This window comes from Salvelinus alpinus, chromosome 4 (genome assembly GCF_045679555.1).
Source record: "Salvelinus alpinus chromosome 4, SLU_Salpinus.1, whole genome shotgun sequence".
NCBI lineage: Eukaryota > Metazoa > Chordata > Actinopteri > Salmoniformes > Salmonidae > Salvelinus > Salvelinus alpinus.
This window is the reverse complement of record NC_092089.1, coordinates 10380639-10400709: the sequence shown is the minus strand read 5'-3', so window position 1 is coordinate 10400709 and position 20071 is coordinate 10380639. Positions and strand designations below refer to the sequence as shown.

General features: G+C 47.4%; 1 protein-coding gene across 4 annotated transcripts in view; it reads left to right on the top strand.

Moving 5' to 3' along the window:
- Positions 1-20071, top strand: part of washc5 (WASH complex subunit 5) — a 59573-nt gene that overhangs the window by 21563 nt on the left and 17939 nt on the right. For all 4 annotated transcript variants that reach the window (XM_071395652.1, XM_071395650.1, XM_071395651.1 and 1 more), the window contains exons 8-16: positions 8082-8195; positions 8535-8706; positions 9411-9538; positions 9680-9809; positions 11101-11213; positions 13204-13370; positions 14406-14481; positions 14616-14726; positions 19020-19160. In XM_071395652.1, coding sequence (XP_071251753.1) covers positions 8082-8195; positions 8535-8706; positions 9411-9538; positions 9680-9809; positions 11101-11213; positions 13204-13370; positions 14406-14481; positions 14616-14726; positions 19020-19160 — 1152 coding nt within the window. The remainder of the gene's footprint in view (positions 1-8081; positions 8196-8534; positions 8707-9410; positions 9539-9679; positions 9810-11100; positions 11214-13203; positions 13371-14405; positions 14482-14615; positions 14727-19019; positions 19161-20071) is intronic.

The window sequence follows — 20071 nt, the reverse complement described above, 5'->3', positions numbered from 1 at the left end:
ACACATCTAAACTGGCCTGATAACTGGGTGAGAGACACATCTAAACTGGCCTGATAACTGGGTGGGAGACATCTAAACTGGCCTGATAACTGGGTGGGAGACATCTAAACTGGCCTGATAACTGGGTGAGAGACACATCTAAACTGGCCTGATAACTGGGTGAGAGACACATCTAAACTGGCCTGATAACTGGGTGAGAGACACATCTAAACTGGCCTGATAACTGGGTGAGAGACACATCTAAACTGGCCTGATAACTGGGTGAGAGACACATCTAAACTGGCCTGATAACTGGGTGAGAGACACATCTAAACTGGCCTGATAACTGGGTGGGAGACACATCTAAACTGGCCTGATAACTGGGTGAGAGACACATCTAAACTGGCCTGATAACTGGGTGAGAGACACATCTAAACTGGCCTGATAACTGGGTGAGAGACACATCTAAACTGGCCTGATAACTGGGTGAGAGACACATCTAAACTGGCCTGATAACTGGGTGAGAGACACATCTAAACTGGCCTGATAACTGGGTGAGAGACACATCTAAACTGGCCTGATAACTGGGTGGGAGACACATCTAAACTGGCCTGATAACTGGGTGAGAGACACATCTAAACTGGCCTGATAACTGGGTGAGAGACACATCTAAACTGGCCTGATAACTGGGTGAGAGACACATCTAAACTGGCCTGATAACTGGGTGAGAGACACATCTAAACTGGCCTGATAACTGGGTGAGAGACACATCTAAACTGGCCTGATAACTGGGTGAGAGACACATCTAAACTGGCCTGATAACTGGGTGAGAGACACATCTAAACTGGCCTGATAACTGGGTGAGAGACACATCTAAACTGGCCTGATAACTGGGTGAGAGACACATCTAAACTGGCCTGATAACTGGGTGAGAGACACATCTAAACTGGCCTGATAACTGGGTGGGAGACATCTAAACTGGCCTGATAACTGGGTGAGAGACACATCTAACCTGTCCTGATAACTGGGTGGGAGACACATCTAAACTGGCCTGATAACTGGGTGAGAGACACATCTAAACTGGCCTGATAACTGGGTGAGAGACACATCTAAACTGGCCTGATAACTGGGTGAGAGACACATCTAAACTGGCCTGATAACTGGGTGAGAGACACATCTAAACTGGCCTGATAACTGGGTGAGAGACACATCTAAACTGGCCTGATAACTGGGTGAGAGACACATCTAAACTGGCCTGATAACTGGGTGAGAGACACATCTAAACTGGCCTGATAACTGGGTGAGAGACACATCTAAACTGGCCTGATAACTGGGTGGGAGACATCTAAACTGGCCTGATAACTGGGTGGGAGACATCTAAACTGGCCTGATAACTGGGTGAGAGACACATCTAACCTGGCCTGATAACTGGGTGAGAGACACATCTAACCTGGCCTGATAACTGGGTGAGAGACACATCTAACCTGTCCTGATAACTGGGTGAGAGACACATCTAACCTGTCCTGATAACTGGGTGAGAGACACATCTAAACTGGCCTGATAACTGGGTGAGAGACACATCTAAACTGGCCTGATAACTGGGTGAGAGACACATCTAACCTGTCCTGATAACTGGGTGGGAGACACATCTAAACTGTCCTGATAACTGGGTGAGAGACACATCTAACCTGTCCTGATAACTGGGTGAGAGACACATCTAAACTGGCCTGATAACTGGGTGAGAGACACATCTAAACTGGCCTGATAACTGGGTGAGAGACACATCTAAACTGGCCTGATAACTGGGTGGGAGACATCTAAACTGGCCTGATAACTGGGTGGGAGACATCTAAACTGGCCTGATAACTGGGTGAGAGACACATCTAAACTGTCCTGATAACTGGGTGGGAGACACATCTAAACTGGCCTGATAACTGGGTGAGAGACACATCTAAACTGGCCTGATAACTGGGTGAGAGACACATCTAAACTGGCCTGATAACTGGGTGGGAGACACATCTAAACTGGCCTGATAACTGGGTGGGAGACACATCTAAACTGTCCTGATAACTGGGTGAGAGACACATCTAAACTGTCCTGATAACTGGGTGAGAGACGCATCTAAACTGGCCTGATAACTGGGTGAGAGACGCATCTAAACTGGCCTGATAACTGGGTGAGAGACGCATCTAAACTGGCCTGATAACTGGGTGGGAGACACATCTAAACTGTCCTGATAACTGGGTGAGAGACACATCTAAACTGTCCTGATAACTGGGTGAGAGACGCATCTAAACTGGCCTGATAACTGGGTGAGAGACGCATCTAAACTGGCCTGATAACTGGGTGGGAGACGCATCTAAACTGGCCTGATAACTGGGTGGGAGACATCTAAACTGGCCTGATAACTGGGTGGGAGACATCTAAACTGTCCTGATAACTGGGTGAGAGACACATCTAACCTGTCCTGATAACTGGGTGAGAGACACATCTAACCTGTCCTGATAACTGGGTGAGAGACACATCTAAACTGGCCTGATAACTGGGTGAGAGACACATCTAACCTGGCCTGATAACTGGGTGAGAGACACATCTAAACTGTCCTGATAACTGGGTGGGAGACATCTAAACTGGCCTGATAACTGGGTGAGAGACACATCTAACCTGTCCTGATAACTGGGTGAGAGACACATCTAAACTGGCCTGATAACTGGGTGAGAGACACATCTAACCTGTCCTGATAACTGGGTGAGAGACACATCTAAACTGTCCTGATAACTGGGTGAGAGACACATCTAAACTGGCCTGATAACTGGGTGAGAGACACATCTAAACTGTCCTGATAACTGGGTGGGAGACACATCTAAACTGTCCTGATAACTGGGTGAGAGACACATCTAACCTGTCCTGATAACTGGGTGAGAGACACATCTAAACTGGCCTGATAACTGGGTGAGAGACACATCTAAACTGGCCTGATAACTGGGTGAGAGACACATCTAAACTGGCCTGATAACTGGGTGAGAGACACATCTAAACTGGCCTGATAACTGGGTGAGAGACACATCTAAACTGTCCTGATAACTGGGTGAGAGACGCATCTAAACTGTCCTGATAACTGGGTGAGAGACGCATCTAAACTGGCCTGATAACTGGGTGAGAGACGCATCTAAACTGGCCTGATAACTGGGTGAGAGACGCATCTAAACTGGCCTGATAACTGGGTGGGAGACACATCTAAACTGTCCTGATAACTGGGTGAGAGACGCATCTAAACTGTCCTGATAACTGGGTGAGAGACGCATCTAAACTGGCCTGATAACTGGGTGAGAGACGCATCTAAACTGGCCTGATAACTGGGTGGGAGACGCATCTAAACTGGCCTGATAACTGGGTGGGAGACGCATCTAAACTGGCCTGATAACTGGGTGGGAGACATCTAAACTGTCCTGATAACTGGGTGAGAGACACATCTAACCTGTCCTGATAACTGGGTGAGAGACACATCTAACCTGTCCTGATAACTGGGTGAGAGACACATCTAAACTGGCCTGATAACTGGGTGAGAGACACATCTAACCTGGCCTGATAACTGGGTGAGAGACACATCTAAACTGTCCTGATAACTGGGTGGGAGACATCTAAACTGGCCTGATAACTGGGTGAGAGACACATCTAACCTGTCCTGATAACTGGGTGAGAGACACATCTAAACTGGCCTGATAACTGGGTGAGAGACACATCTAACCTGTCCTGATAACTGGGTGAGAGACACATCTAAACTGTCCTGATAACTGGGTGAGAGACACATCTAAACTGGCCTGATAACTGGGTGAGAGACACATCTAAACTGGCCTGATAACTGGGTGAGAGACACATCTAACCTGTCCTGATAACTGGGTGGGAGACACATCTAAACTGTCCTGATAACTGGGTGAGAGACACATCTAACCTGTCCTGATAACTGGGTGAGAGACACATCTAAACTGGCCTGATAACTGGGTGAGAGACACATCTAAACTGTCCTGATAACTGGGTGAGAGACACATCTAAACTGTCCTGATAACTGGGTGAGAGACACATCTAAACTGTCCTGATAACTGGGTGAGAGACACATCTAAACTGTCCTGATAACTGGGTGAGAGACACATCTAAACTGTCCTGATAACTGGGTGAGAGACACATCTAAACTGTCCTGATAACTGGGTGAGAGACACATCTAAACTGTCCTGATAACTGGGTGAGAGACACATCTAAACTGGCCTGATAACTGGGTGAGAGACACATCTAAACTGTCCTGATAACTGGGTGAGAGACACATCTAAACTGTCCTGATAACTGGGTGAGAGACACATCTAAACTGGCCTGATAACTGGGTGAGAGACACATCTAAACTGGCCTGATAACTGGGTGAGAGACACATCTAAACTGGCCTGATAACTGGGTGAGAGACACATCTAAACTGGCCTGATAACTGGGTGAGAGACACATCTAACCTGTCCTGATAACTGGGTGAGAGACACATCTAAACTGGCCTGATAACTGGGTGAGAGACACATCTAACCTGTCCTGATAACTGGGTGAGAGACACATCTAAACTGTCCTGATAACTGGGTGAGAGACACATCTAAACTGGCCTGATAACTGGGTGAGAGACACATCTAAACTGTCCTGATAACTGGGTGAGAGACACATCTAAACTGTCCTGATAACTGGGTGAGAGACACATCTAAACTGTCCTGATAACTGGGTGAGAGACACATCTAAACTGGCCTGATAACTGGGTGAGAGACACATCTAAACTGGCCTGATAACTGGGTGAGAGACACATCTAAACTGGCCTGATAACTGGGTGAGAGACACATCTAAACTGGCCTGATAACTGGGTGAGAGACACATCTAAACTGGCCTGATAACTGGGTGAGAGACACATCTAAACTGGCCTGATAACTGGGTGAGAGACACATCTAAACTGGCCTGATAACTGGGTGAGAGACACATCTAAACTGGCCTGATAACTGGGTGAGAGACACATCTAAACTGGCCTGATAACTGGGTGAGAGACACATCTAAACTGGCCTGATAACTGGGTGGGAGACACATCTAAACTGGCCTGATAACTGGGTGAGAGACACATCTAACCTGTCCTGATAACTGGGTGGGAGACACATCTAAACTGTACTGATAACTGGGTGAGAGACACATCTAAACTGTCCTGATAACTGGGTGAGAGACACATCTAAACTGGCCTGATAACTGGGTGAGAGACACATCTAAACTGGCCTGATAACTGGGTGAGAGACACATCTAAACTGGCCTGATAACTGGGTGAGAGACACATCTAAACTGGCCTGATAACTGGGTGAGAGACACATCTAAACTGGCCTGATAACTGGGTGAGAGACACATCTAAACTGGCCTGATAACTGGGTGAGAGACACATCTAAACTGGCCTGATAACTGGGTGAGAGACATCTAAACTGGCCTGATAACTGGGTGGGAGACACATCTAAACTGGCCTGATAACTGGGTGAGAGACACATCTAAACTGGCCTGATAACTGGGTGAGAGACACATCTAAACTGGCCTGATAACTGGGTGAGAGACACATCTAAACTGGCCTGATAACTGGGTGAGAGACACATCTAAACTGGCCTGATAACTGGGTGAGAGACACATCTAAACTGGCCTGATAACTGGGTGAGAGACACATCTAAACTGGCCTGATAACTGGGTGAGAGACACATCTAAACTGGCCTGATAACTGGGTGAGAGACACATCTAAACTGGCCTGATAACTGGGTGAGAGACACATCTAAACTGGCCTGATAACTGGGTGAGAGACACATCTAAACTGGCCTGATAACTGGGTGAGAGACACATCTAAACTGGCCTGATAACTGGGTGGGAGACATCTAAACTGGCCTGATAACTGGGTGGGAGACATCTAAACTGGCCTGATAACTGGGTGGGAGACATCTAAACTGGCCTGATAACTGGGTGGGAGACATCTAAACTGGCCTGATAACTGGGTGAGAGACACATCTAACCTGTCCTGATAACTGGGTGAGAGACACATCTAAACTGGCCTGATAACTGGGTGAGAGACACATCTAAACTGTCCTGATAACTGGGTGAGAGACACATCTAAACTGTCCTGATAACTGGGTGAGAGACACATCTAAACTGGCCTGATAACTGGGTGAGAGACACATCTAAACTGTCCTGATAACTGGGTGAGAGACACATCTAAACTGTCCTGATAACTGGGTGAGAGACACATCTAAACTGTCCTGATAACTGGGTGGGAGACACATCTAAACTGTCCTGATAACTGGGTGAGAGACACATCTAAACTGGCCTGCTAACTGGGTGAGAGACACATCTAAACTGGCCTGATAACTGGGTGAGAGACACATCTAAACTGGCCTGATAAGTGGGTGAGAGACATCTAAACTGGCCTGATAACTGGGTGGGAGACATCTAAACTGTCCTGATAACTGGGTGAGAGACACATCTAAACTGGCCTGATAACTGGGTGAGAGACACATCTAAACTGGCCTGATAACTGGGTGAGAGACACATCTAAACTGGCCTGATAACTGGGTGAGAGACACATCTAAACTGGCCTGATAACTGGGTGAGAGACACATCTAAACTGGCCTGATAACTGGGTGAGAGACACATCTAAACTGTTCTGATAACTGGGTGGGAGACACATCTAAACTGTTCTGATAACTGGGTGGGAGACACATCTAAACTGTCCTGATAACTGGGTGAGAGACACATCTAAACTGTCCTGATAACTGGGTGAGAGACACATCTAAACTGGCCTGATAACTGGGTGGGAGACACATCTAACCTGTCCTGATAACTGGGTGGGAGACACATCTAACCTGTCCTGATAACTGGGTGAGAGACACATCTAAACTGGCCTGATAACTGGGTGAGAGACACATCTAAACTGGCCTGATAACTGGGTGAGAGACACATCTAAACTGGCCTGATAACTGGGTGAGAGACACATCTAAACTGTCCTGATAACTGGGTGGGAGACACATCTAAACTGTCCTGATAACTGGGTGAGAGACACATCTAAACTGTCCTGATAACTGGGTGAGAGACACATCTAAACTGTCCTGATAACTGGGTGAGAGACACATCTAAACTGTCCTGATAACTGGGTGAGAGACACATCTAAACTGGCCTGATAACTGGGTGAGAGACACATCTAACCTGTCCTGATAACTGGGTGAGAGACACATCTAACCTGGCCTGATAACTGGGTGAGAGACACATCTAACCTGGCCTGATAACTGGGTGAGAGACACATCTAAACTGGCCTGATAACTGGGTGAGAGACACATCTAAACTGGCCTGATAACTGGGTGAGAGACACATCTAAACTGGCCTGATAACTGGGTGAGAGACACATCTAAACTGGCCTGATAACTGGGTGAGAGACACATCTAAACTGGCCTGATAACTGGGTGAGAGACACATCTAACCTGTCCTGATAACTGGGTGAGAGACACATCTAAACTGGCCTGATAACTGGGTGAGAGACACATCTAAACTGGCCTGATAACTGGGTGAGAGACACATCTAAACTGGCCTGATAACTGGGTGAGAGACACATCTAAACTGGCCTGATAACTGGGTGAGAGACACATCTAAACTGTCCTGATAACTGGGTGAGAGACACATCTAAACTGGCCTGATAACTGGGTGAGAGACACATCTAAACTGGCCTGATAACTGGGTGAGAGACACATCTAACCTGTCCTGATAACTGGGTGAGAGACACATCTAAACTGTCCTGATAACTGGGTGAGAGACACATCTAAACTGGCCTGATAACTGGGTGAGAGACACATCTAAACTGGCCTGATAACTGGGTGAGAGACACATCTAAACTGTCCTGATAACTGGGTGAGAGACACATCTAAACTGGCCTGATAACTGGGTGAGAGACACATCTAAACTGTACTTCCCTGAATACTAGGAAAAAAACATTTTGTGTACTTGTTTATCTTGATGCAGTTTATTTCCCTTGGCCTCCAGCCATGGTTTTAAAGTATTTACAATGTCTCCCGCTGCAGGTCATCAGTGTCTACATGGGAATCACGGTGAATCTGGTAGAGGCTTGGGAACCGTATAAAGCTGCCAAGGTCGCCCTCAACTACACCCTGGACTCAGCCAATATCAGAGAGCAGGTATCGAGGCTAACAGGCTTACTGAACAAAAAAACGTCTACTAACACGAAATGGTTTTCACTCGTTATCCCTTCACGCCTTGTTATAGACCTCGAGTCTCCCTGTCGTATCCTTCACAAGTTGTTGTGAAAATGTGGAAGGTTAGGAGGGACTGCTTATGACCCCCCCACCACTACCATGTTATAACACCTGTTATAACACCCTATAGCTAACCATACGTTAACCCACCACTAGGCCAGTCGTTACTCAGTCAGTATGGAGGGCCTGCTCATGAGGGACTGCCCCCCCACCACCATGTTATAACACCCTATAGCTAACCATACGTTATCCCTCCACTAGGCCAGTCGTTACTCAGTCAGTATGGAGGGCCTGAGGCCACAGATCCAGCAGCTGCTGAAGGAAGGGTTCCTGAGGGAGGAGATCGTCCTGGATAACATCCCCAAGCTGCTCAACTGTCTCCGGGACTGCAACGTCTCTATCCGCTGGCTGATGCTCCACACTGCAGACTCAGGTAGGGCTTTCTGTAGACGTCGAGGTCCGTGCATGAAATGGGATTACAACTGATTTATGTAGCATCTATAAAGGCCTTATGAAGGGTTCATGAAGCATCCATGAAGGCCTTATAAAGGGTTCATGAAGCATCCATAAAGGGTTCATGAAGCATCCATAAAGGCCTTATAAAGGGTTCATGAAGCCTTTTTATTCAGTTTGTTTAAAGTGGGAATGAGAACTAGTATCAAAACGATGCAGAGCAGAACCTCCGGTAGAATCATATCAGACAGAACCTCGGGTGTAATCGTGCCGGGTTGCGCTATGTCATGCCGGGCTGCGCTATGTCATGCCGGGCTGCGCTATGTCATGCCGGGCTGCGCTATGTCATGCCGGGCTGCGCTATGTCATGCCAGGTGAAGCTATGTCATGCCAGGTGATGCTGTGTCATGCCAGGTGATGCTGTGTCATGCCAGGTGATGCTGTGTCATGCCAGGCGATGCTATGTCATGCCAGGCGATACTGTGTCATGCCAGGCGATACTGTGTCATGCCAGGCGATACTGTGTCATGCCAGGCGATACTATATCATGCCAGGCGATACTATGTCATGCCAGGCGATACTATGTCATGCCAGGTGCTCCTATGTCATGCCAGGTGATACTGTGTCATGCCAGGTGCTCCTATATCATGCCAGGTGATACTGTGCTGTCTTTTCTTCCTGCAGCCTATGATCCCAACAACAAGCGTCTGCGACAGATCAAAGATCAGGTGATCAACGACTCCAAATACAACCCCAAGATCCTCTTCCAGTTACTCCTAGACACCGCCCAGTTTGAGTTCACTCTCAAAGAGGTGAGTCTTAACACTATCATATATGATTTGATGCCAAGCCAAGTTGTAATTACACAATAAAAAAAAAAACGTGTCAGGTCTCTGAAATATAAATGGTGAATTCACCATCTGTGTTCCTCCTGTTCTTTTACCTCTACTCAGATGTTCAAGCAGATGCTGTCAGAGAAGCAGCTGAAATGGGAGAGCTATAGAACAGAGGGATCTGAGAGGATGATGGAGCTGGCTGAGGTGTTCTCTGGGGTCAAGCCTCTAACCAGAGTGGAGAAGAATGGTGAGATGGATCATAACACAACTAGCTACAACATAAAAACACACACATAATTACCACAACTGGTAGTTCCCAATCTGGACTCCGTACTCTTATTGCGACTGCTTGTCAAATCCTTTTAGTTGGAGTCAATCACTGAAACGGTTTATATGTGTGAGGTATACACCGACTGGACAGAGCATTAGGAACACCTGCTCTTTCCATGACATAGACTGACCAGGTGAATCCAGGTGAAATCTATGATCCCTTATTTATGTCACTTGTTAAATCCACTTCAATCAGTGTAGATGAAGGGGAGGAGACGGGTTAAAGAAGGGTTTTTAAGCCTTGAGACAATTGAGACATGGATTGTGTATGTGTGCCATTCAGAGGGTGAACGGGGCAAGACAAAATATTGAAGTATCTTTAAACAGGGTATGGTAGTAGGTGCCAGACTCACTGGTTTGTGTCAAGAACTGCAACGCTGCTGGGTTTTTCCACACTCAACAGTTTCCCGTGTGTATCAAGACTGGTCCACCACCCAATCTGTGGGAAGCATTGGAGTCAACATGGTCCAACATCCCATTTGAACGCTTTTGATACCTGGTAGAGTTCATGCCTCGATGAAGTGAGGGTTAAAGGGGAGGGGGGGGCAACTCAATATTAGGAAGGTGTTCCTAATGTTTTGTGTAATCAGTGTACATGCTCTTAAAAGCTTGTGGCTCACTGTATAATACTTATTCCTGTTGCAGGCTCACTGTACCATACTTATTCCTGTTGCAGGCTCACTGTACCGTACTTATTCCTGTTGCGGGCTCACTGTACCATACTTATTCCTGTTGCAGGCTCACTGTACCATACCTATTCCTGTTGCAGGCTCACTGTACCATACCTATTCCTGTTGCAGGCTCACTGTACCATACTTATTCCTGTTGCAGGCTCACTGTACCGTACCTATTCCTGTTGCAGGCTCACTGTACCATACTTATTCCTGTTGCAGGCTCACTGTACCGTACTTATTCCTGTTGCGGGCTCACTGTACCGTACTTATTCCTGTTGCGGGCTCACTGTGCCATACTTATTCCTGTTGCAGGCTCACTGTACCATACCTATTCCTGTTGCAGGCTCACTGTACCATACCTATTCCTGTTGCGGGCTCACTGTACCGTACTTATTCCTGTTGCGGGCTCACTGTACCATACCTATTCCTGTTGCAATAGTGAAAGCTGATCTCACTATGCCATACTTCCTCCCATTCTAAACGTGTTAGATGTTGATGTGTTGTTGTTGACACGGTTGTTGTTGTGTTGGACAGAGAACCTGCAGGCGTGGTTCAGGGAGATCTCTAAGCAGATAGAGTCTCTGAACTACGAGGACGCCACCGCTGCAGGCAGGAAGACCGTTCAGCTGATACAGGCCCTCGTAGAGGTGAGGCTCGGAAATTCACCGCAAACAACAACGACTAGAAAGTGAACAAGAGTACATGCCCTGTAGTTATTTTATCTCTGGGTTACACTCTTAGTGACCGTTACATGGTAACACTCTTAGTGACCGTTACATGGTAACACTCTTGGTGACTGTTACATGGTAACACTCTTAGTGACCGTTACATAATGATTATATTTCATGGTGATTACATTTTACATTTACATTATGCTATGCCAATTGTGCGTCGCCCCACGGATCTCCCGGTTGCGGCCGGCTGCGACAGAGCCTGGGCGCGAACCCAGCCCAGCCTGGGCGCGAACCCAGAGACTCTGGTGGCGCAGCTAGCACTGCGATGCAGTGCCCTAGACCACTGCGCCACCCGGGAGATACATGATTACATGGTAACACTCTTAGTGACCGTTACATGATCATTATATTACATGGTAACACTCTTAGTGATCGTTACATGATCATTATATTTCAAGGTGATTACATGGTAACACTCTTAGTGACCGTTACATGATCATTATATTTCAAGGTGATTACATGGTAACGCTCTTAGTGACCGTTACATGATCATTATATTACATGGTAACACTCTTAGTGACCATTACATGATCATTATATTACATGGTGATTACATGGTAACACTCTTAGTGTCCGTTACATGATCATTATATTACATGGTAACGCTCTTAGTGACCGTTACATGATCATTATATTCCATGGTGATTACATGGTAACACTCTTAGTGACCGTTACATGGTCATTATATTACATGGTAACGCTCTTAGTGACCGTTACATGATCATTATATTACATGGTAACACTCTTAGTGACCGTTACATGGTCATTATATTACATGGTAACACTCTTAGTGACCGTTACATGGTCATTATATTACATGGTAACACTCTTAGTGACCGTTACATGATCATTATATTACATGGTAACACTCTTAGTGACCGTTACATGGTCATTATATTACATGGTGACACTATTAGTGACCGTTACATGATCATTATATTACATGGTAACACTATTAGTGATCGTTACATGATCATTATATTACATGGTAACACTATTAGTGATCGTTACATGATCAGTATATCACATGGTAACACTCTTAGTGATCGTTACATAATCATATTTCATGGTGATTACATGGTAACACTCTTAGTGACCGTTACGTGATCATTATATTACATGGTAACACTATTAGTGTCCGTTACATGATCATTATATTTCATGGTGGTTACATGGTAACACTCTTAGTGACCGTTACATGATCATTATATTACATGGTAACACTATTAGTGTCCGTTACATGATCATTATATTACATGGTAACACTCTTAGTGACCGTTACATGGTCATTATATTACATGGTAACACTATTAGTGTCCGTTACATGATCATTATATTACATGGTAACACTCTTAGTGACCGTTACATGGTCATTATATTACATGGTAACGCTCTTAGTGACCGTTACATGATCATTATATTACACAGTGATTACATGGTAACACTCTTAGTGATCGTTACGTGATCATTATATTACACAGTGATTACATGATGTTGCTTTGTCCAAAAATATGTTGTAACGTTTCAGTGAAAAGCTCAACTTTTCTCATGTTCATTCTAACAGCCGAGTGGATGAGAGACTTGGAAGTGTGGAAACAGGAGACTATATAAACCCTGACTTCCTGTCCTCTCCTTACCTATAAACCCTGACTTCCTGTCCTCTCCTTACCTATAAACCCTGACTTCCTGTCCTCTCCTTACCTATAAACCCTGACTTCCTGTCCTCTCCTTACCTATAAACCCTGACTTCCTGTCCTCTCCTTACCTATAAACCCTGACTTCCTGTCCTCTCCTTACCTATAAACCCTGACTTCCTGTCCTCTCCTTACCTATAAACCCTGACTTCCTGTCCTCTCCTAACCTATAAACCCTGACTTCCTGTCCTCTCCTTACCTGTGCTCAGGTTCAGGAGTTCCACCAGTTGGAGTCCAACCTGCAGGTGTGTCAGTTTCTGGCTGACACCAGGAAGTTCCTTCACCAGATGATCAGGACCATCAACATCAAGGAGGAGGTCCTGATCACCATGCAGATAGTAGGAGACCTGTCCTACGCATGGCAGATCATAGACAGGTAAGGGTTATAAATGTCTTATGAATGGGTTATTTATGGGTTATGAATGGTCCTGATCACCATGCAGATAGTAGGAGACATGTCCTATGCATGGCAGATCATAGACAGGTACACACTGACCAACTACACATTACCAGTTTCATGATGACATAGTCAGATCTCTCTTGCAAATATGATCTCAGTGAGACTAACCTGGTCAAATATGATCTCAGTGAGACTAACCTGGTCAAATAAGATCTCAGTGAGACTAACCTGGTCAAATAAGAATCCGGCGAGACTAACTTGGTCAAATAAGAACCCGGCGAGACTAACCTGGTCAAATAAGATCTCGGTGAGACTAACTTGGTCAAATATGATCTCGGTGAGACTAACTTGGTCAAATAAGAACCCGGCGAGACTAACCTGGTCAAATAAGAACCCGGCGAGACTAACCTGGTCAAATAAGAACCAGGTGAGACTAACCTGGTCAAATAAGAACCCGGTGAGACTAACCTGGTCAAATAAGAACCCGGTGAGACCAACCTGGTCAAATAAGATCTCGGTGAGACTAACCTGGTCAAATAAGATCTCAGTGAGACTAACCTGGTCAAATATGATCTCAGTGAGACTAACCTGGTCAAATAAGAACCCGGTGAGACTAACCTGGTCAAATAAGAACCCGGTGAGACTAACCTGGTCAAATAAGAACCCGGTGAGACCAACCTGGTCAAATAAGATCTCAGTGAGACCAACCTGGTCAAATAAGATCTCAGTGAGACTAACTTGGTCAAATATGATCTCAGTGAGACTAACCTGGTCAAATAAGAACCCGGTGAGACTAACCTGGTCAAATAAGAACCCGGTGAGACCAACCTGGTCAAATAAGATCTCGGTGAGACTAACCTGGTCAAATAAGATCTCAGTGAGACTAACCTGGTCAAATATGATCTCAGTGAGACTAACCTGGTCAAATAAGAACCCGGTGAGACTAACCTGGTCAAATAAAAAAAATATATAAATTTGCCATTTGAATGTTTTTCTCTGGTTGTTTCCCAGCTTCACGTCCATCATGCAGGAGAGTATCAGAGTGAACCCATCTATGGTGACCAAACTACGAGCAACCTTCCTAAAGGTCAACCATTCACCACTCAGACAAACAGTACATTTAGTAGAGTACACAGAGTCATCCCCTAAACAAGAAAAATTTATTTTCTGTTTGAAAACATGCAGTCTGTAACGTGTGTTGTTATTGATCCTTGTTACCAGTTGGCGTCTGCGTTGGACCTGCCTCTGCTGCGTATCAACCAGGCTAACAGTCCAGACCTGCTCAGTGTTTCTCAGTTCTACTCCGGGGAACTGGTGACCTACGTCAGAAAGGTATGGTCCCGGAGACCAGGAATCCTGAATCTCTAATCTACCCTCATCCCCTACTCCCCAGCCCCAACTCCCTACTCCCTACCCCAACTCCCTAGCCCCAACTCCCTTCTCCCTACCCTCCAGCCCCAACTCCCTTCCCTACCCTCCAGCCCCAACTCCCTACCCTCCAGCCCCAACTCCCTACCCTCCAGCCCCAACTCCCTACCCTCCAGCCCCAACTCCCTACCCTCCAGCCCCAACTCCCTACCCTCCAGCCCCAACTCCCTACCCTCCAGCCCCAACTCCCTACCCTCCAGCCCCAACTCCCTACCCTCCAGCCCCAACTCCCTACCCTCCAGCCCCAACTCCCTACCCTCCAGCCCCAACTCCCTACCCTCAGCCCCAACTCCCTACCCTCAGCCCCAACTCCCTACCCTCAGCCCCAACTCCCTACCCTCCAGCCCCAACTCCCTACCCTCCAGCCCCAACTCCCTACCCTCCAGCCCCAACTCCCTACCCTCCAGCCCCAACTCCCTACCCTCAGCCCCAACTCCCTACCCTCCAGCCCCAACTCCCTACCCTCCAGCCCCAACTCCCTACCCTCCAGCCCCAACTCCCTACCCTCCAGCCCCAACTCCCTACCCTCCAGCCCCAACTCCCTACCCTCCAGCCCCAACTCCCTACCCTCCAGCCCCAACTCCCTACCCTCCAGCCCCAACTCCCTACCCTCCAGCCCCAACTCCCCACCCTCAGCCCCAACTCCCTACCCTCAGCCCCAACTCCCTACCCTCCAGCCCCAACTCCCTACCCTCCAGCCCCAACTCCCTACCCTCAGCCCCAACTCCCTACCCTCAGCCCCAACTCCCTACCCTCCAGCCCCAACTCCCTACCCTCCAGCCCCAACTCCCTACCCTCCAGCCCCAACTCCCTACCCTCCAGCCCCAACTCCCTACCCTCCAGCCCCAACTCCCTACCCTCCAGCCCCAACTCCCTACCCTCCAGCCCCAACTCCCTACCCTCCAGCCCCAACTCCCTACCCTCCAGCCCCAACTCCCTACCCTCCAGCCCCAACTCCCTACCCTCCAGCCCCAACTCCCTACCCTCCAGCCCCAACTCCCTACCCTCCAGCCCCAACTCCCTACCCTCCAGCCCCAACTCCCTACCCTCCAGCCCCAACTCCCTACCCTCCAGCCCCAACTCCCTACCCTCCAGCCCCAACTCCCTACCCTCCAGCCCCAACTCCCTACCCTCCAGCCCCAACTCCCTACCCTCCAGCCCCAACTCCCTACCCTCCAGCCCCAACTCCCTACCCTCCAGCCCCAACTCCCTACCCTCCAGCCCCAACTCCCTACCCTCCAGCCCCAACTCCCTACCCTCCAGCCCCAACTCCCTACCCTCCAGCCCCAACTCCCTACCCTCAGCCCCTACTCCCCAGTCCCTACCCCCAGTCCCTGCTCCGACCCCCTACTCCCTAACCCCACCCTCTACAGATCATCATCCCTGAGAGCGTGTTTCCTCTACTCCCCACTAGGTGTTACAGATCATCCCTGAGAGCGTGTTTCCTCTACTCCCCACTAGGTGTTACAGATCATCCCTGAGAGCGTGTTTCCTCTACTCTCCACTAGGTGTTACAGATCATCATCCCTGAGAGCGTGTTTCCTCTACTCTCCACTAGGTGTTACAGATCATCCCTGAGAGCGTGTTTCCTCTACTCTCCACTAGGTGTTACAGATCATCATCCCTGAGAGCGTGTTTCCTCTACTCTCCACTAGGTGTTACAGATCATCATCCCTGAGAGTGTGTTTCCTCTACTCTCCACTAGGTGTTACAGATCATCCCTGAGAGCGTGTTTCCTCTACTCTCCACTAGGTGTTACAGATCATCCCTGAGAGCATGTTTCCTCTACTCTCCACTAGGTGTTACAGATCATCCCTGAGAGCGTGTTTCCTCTACTCTCCACTAGGTGTTACAGATCATCCCTGAGAGCGTGTTTCCTCTACTCTCCACTAGGTGTTACAGATCATCATCCCTGAGAGAGTGTTTCCTCTACTCTTCACTAGGTGTTACAGATCATCCCTGAGAGCATGTTTCCTCTACTCTCCACTAGGTGTTACAGATCATCATCCCTGAGAGCATGTTTCCTCTACTCTCCACTAGGTGTTAGAGATCATCATCCCTGAGAGCGTGTTTCCTCTACTCTCCACTAGGTGTTACAGATCATCCCTGAGAGCGTGTTTCCTCTACTCTCCACTAGGTGTTACAGATCATCCCTGAGAGCGTGTTTCCTCTACTCTCCACTAGGTGTTACAGATCATCATCCCTGAGAGCGTGTTTCCTCTACTCTCCACTAGGTGTTACAGATCATCCCTGAGAGCATGTTTCCTCTACTCTCCACTAGGTGTTACAGATCATCCCTGAGAGCGTGTTTCCTCTACTCTCCACTAGGTGTTACAGATCATCATCCCTGAGAGCATGTTTGCTCTACTCTCCACTAGGTGTTACAGATCATCCCTGAGAGCGTGTTTCCTCTACTCTCCACTAGGTGTTACAGATCATCCCTGAGAGCGTGTTTCCTCTACTCTCCACTAGGTGTTTCAGATCATCCCTGAGAGCGTGTTTCCTCTACTCTCCACTAGGTGTTACAGATCATCCCTGAGAGCGTGTTTCCTCTACTCTCCACTAGGTGTTACAGATCATCATCCCTGAGAGCATGTTTGCTCTACTCTCCACTAGGTGTTACAGATCATCCCTGAGAGCGTGTTTCCTCTACTCTCCACTAGGTGTTACAGATCATCCCTGAGAGCATGTTTGCTCTACTCTCCACTAGGTGTTACAGATCATCCCTGAGAGCATGTTTCCTCTACTCTCCACTAGGTGTTAGAGATCATCATCCCTGAGAGCGTGTTTCCTCTACTCTCCACTAGGTGTTACAGATCATCCCTGAGAGCGTGTTTCCTCTACTCTCCACTAGGTGTTACAGATCATCCCTGAGAGCGTGTTTCCTCTACTCTCCACTAGGTGTTACAGATCATCATCCCTGAGAGCGTGTTTCCTCTACTCTCCACTAGGTGTTACAGATCATCCCTGAGAGCGTGTTTCCTCTACTCTCCACTAGGTGTTACAGATCATCATCCCTGAGAGCATGTTTGCTCTACTCTCCACTAGGTGTTACAGATCATCCCTGAGAGCGTGTTTCCTCTACTCTCCACTAGGTGTTACAGATCATCCCTGAGAGCGTGTTTCCTCTACTCTCCACTAGGTGTTTCAGATCATCCCTGAGAGCGTGTTTCATCTACTCTCCACTAGGTGTTACAGATCATCCCTGAGAGCGTGTTTCCTCTACTCTCCACTAGGTGTTACAGATCATCATCCCTGAGAGCGTGTTTCCTCTACTCTCCACTAGGTGTTACAGATCATCCCTGAGAGCGTGTTTCCTCTACTCTCCACTAGGTGTTACAGATCATCATCCCTGAGAGCATGTTTGCTCTACTCTCCACTAGGTGTTACAGATCATCCCTGAGAGCGTGTTTCCTCTACTCTCCACTAGGTGTTACAGATCATCCCTGAGAGCATGTTTGCTCTACTCTCCACTAGGTGTTACAGATCATCCCTGAGAGCATGTTTCCTCTACTCTCCACTAGGTGTTAGAGATCATCATCCCTGAGAGCGTGTTTCCTCTACTCTCCACTAGGTGTTACAGATCATCCCTGAGAGCGTGTTTCCTCTACTCTCCACTAGGTGTTACAGATCATCCCTGAGAGCGTGTTTCCTCTACTCTCCACTAGGTGTTACAGATCATCATCCCTGAGAGCGTGTTTCCTCTACTCTCCACTAGGTGTTACAGATCATCCCTGAGAGCATGTTTCCTCTACTCTCCACTAGGTGTTACAGATCATCCCTGAGAGCGTGTTTCCTCTACTCTCCACTAGGTGTTACAGATCATCATCCCTGAGAGCGTGTTTCCTCTACTCTCCACTAGGTGTTACAGATCATCATCCCTGAGAGCATGTTTGCTCTACTCTCCACTAGGTGTTACAGATCATCCCTGAGAGCGTGTTTCCTCTACTCTCCACTAGGTGTTACAGATCATCCCTGAGAGCGTGTTTCCTCTACTCTTCACTAGGTGTTTCAGATCATCCCTGAGAGCGTGTTTCATCTACTCTCCACTAGGTGTTACAGATCATCCCTGAGAGCGTGTTTCCTCTACTCTCCACTAGGTGTTACAGATCATCATCCCTGAGAGCATGTTTCCTCTACTCTCCACTAGGTGTTACAGATCATCCCTGAGAGCGTGTTTCCTCTACTCTCCACTAGGTGTTACAGATCATCCCTGAGAGCATGTTCACCTCCCTGGCTAAGATCATCAAGCTGCAGATCCATGCCATCATGGAGGTTCCCACCAGACTGGACAAGGACAAGCTGAAGGACTACGCCCAGCTGGGGGCTCGCTACGAGGTCAGAGGTCATTTATGGTCTCTGTGTGAATCAGTCGGAAGAGCATGGCGCTTGAGATGACAAAGGTTGTGGGTTCGATTCCCGCTGGGGCAACCCATACGGAAAATGTATGCACACATGACTGTTAGTGTCTTTGTATAAAAGTGTCTGCTAAATGGCAGATATAGAGAGGTCAGTACTACACCAGACACAGCACTGTTAGTGTTAGACTGGTGCATGGAACAGGGTGGGGGTCTATAACTAGGACCTGTAGTAGTGACTGTAACTAGGACCTATAGTAGTGACTGTAACTAGGACCTATAGTAGTGACTGTAACTAGGACCTATAGTATAACTAGGACCTATAGTAGTGACTATAACTAGGACCTATACTATAACTAGGACCTATAGTAGTGACTATAACTAGGACCTGTAGTAGTGACTATAACTAGGACCTATAGTAGTGACTATAACTAGGACCTATAGTAGTGACTATAACTAGGACCTATAGTAGTGACTATAACTAGGACCTATAGTAGTGACTGTAACTAGGACCTATAGTGATGACTATAACTAGGACCTATAGTAGTGACTGTAACTAGGACCTATAGTAGTGACTGTAACTAGGACCTATAGTAGTGACTGTAACTAGGACCTATAGTGGTGACTATAACTAGGACCTATAGCAGTGACTGTAACTAGGACCTATAGTAGTGACTGTAACTAGGACCTATACTATAACTAGGACCTATAGTAGTGACTGTAACTAGGACCTATACTATAACTAGGACCTATAGTAGTGACTATAACTAGGACCTATAGTATAACTAGGACCTATAGTAGTGACTATAACTAGGACCTATAGTATAACTAGGACCTATAGTAGTGACTATAACTAGGACCTATAGTAGTGACTATAACTAGGACCTATAC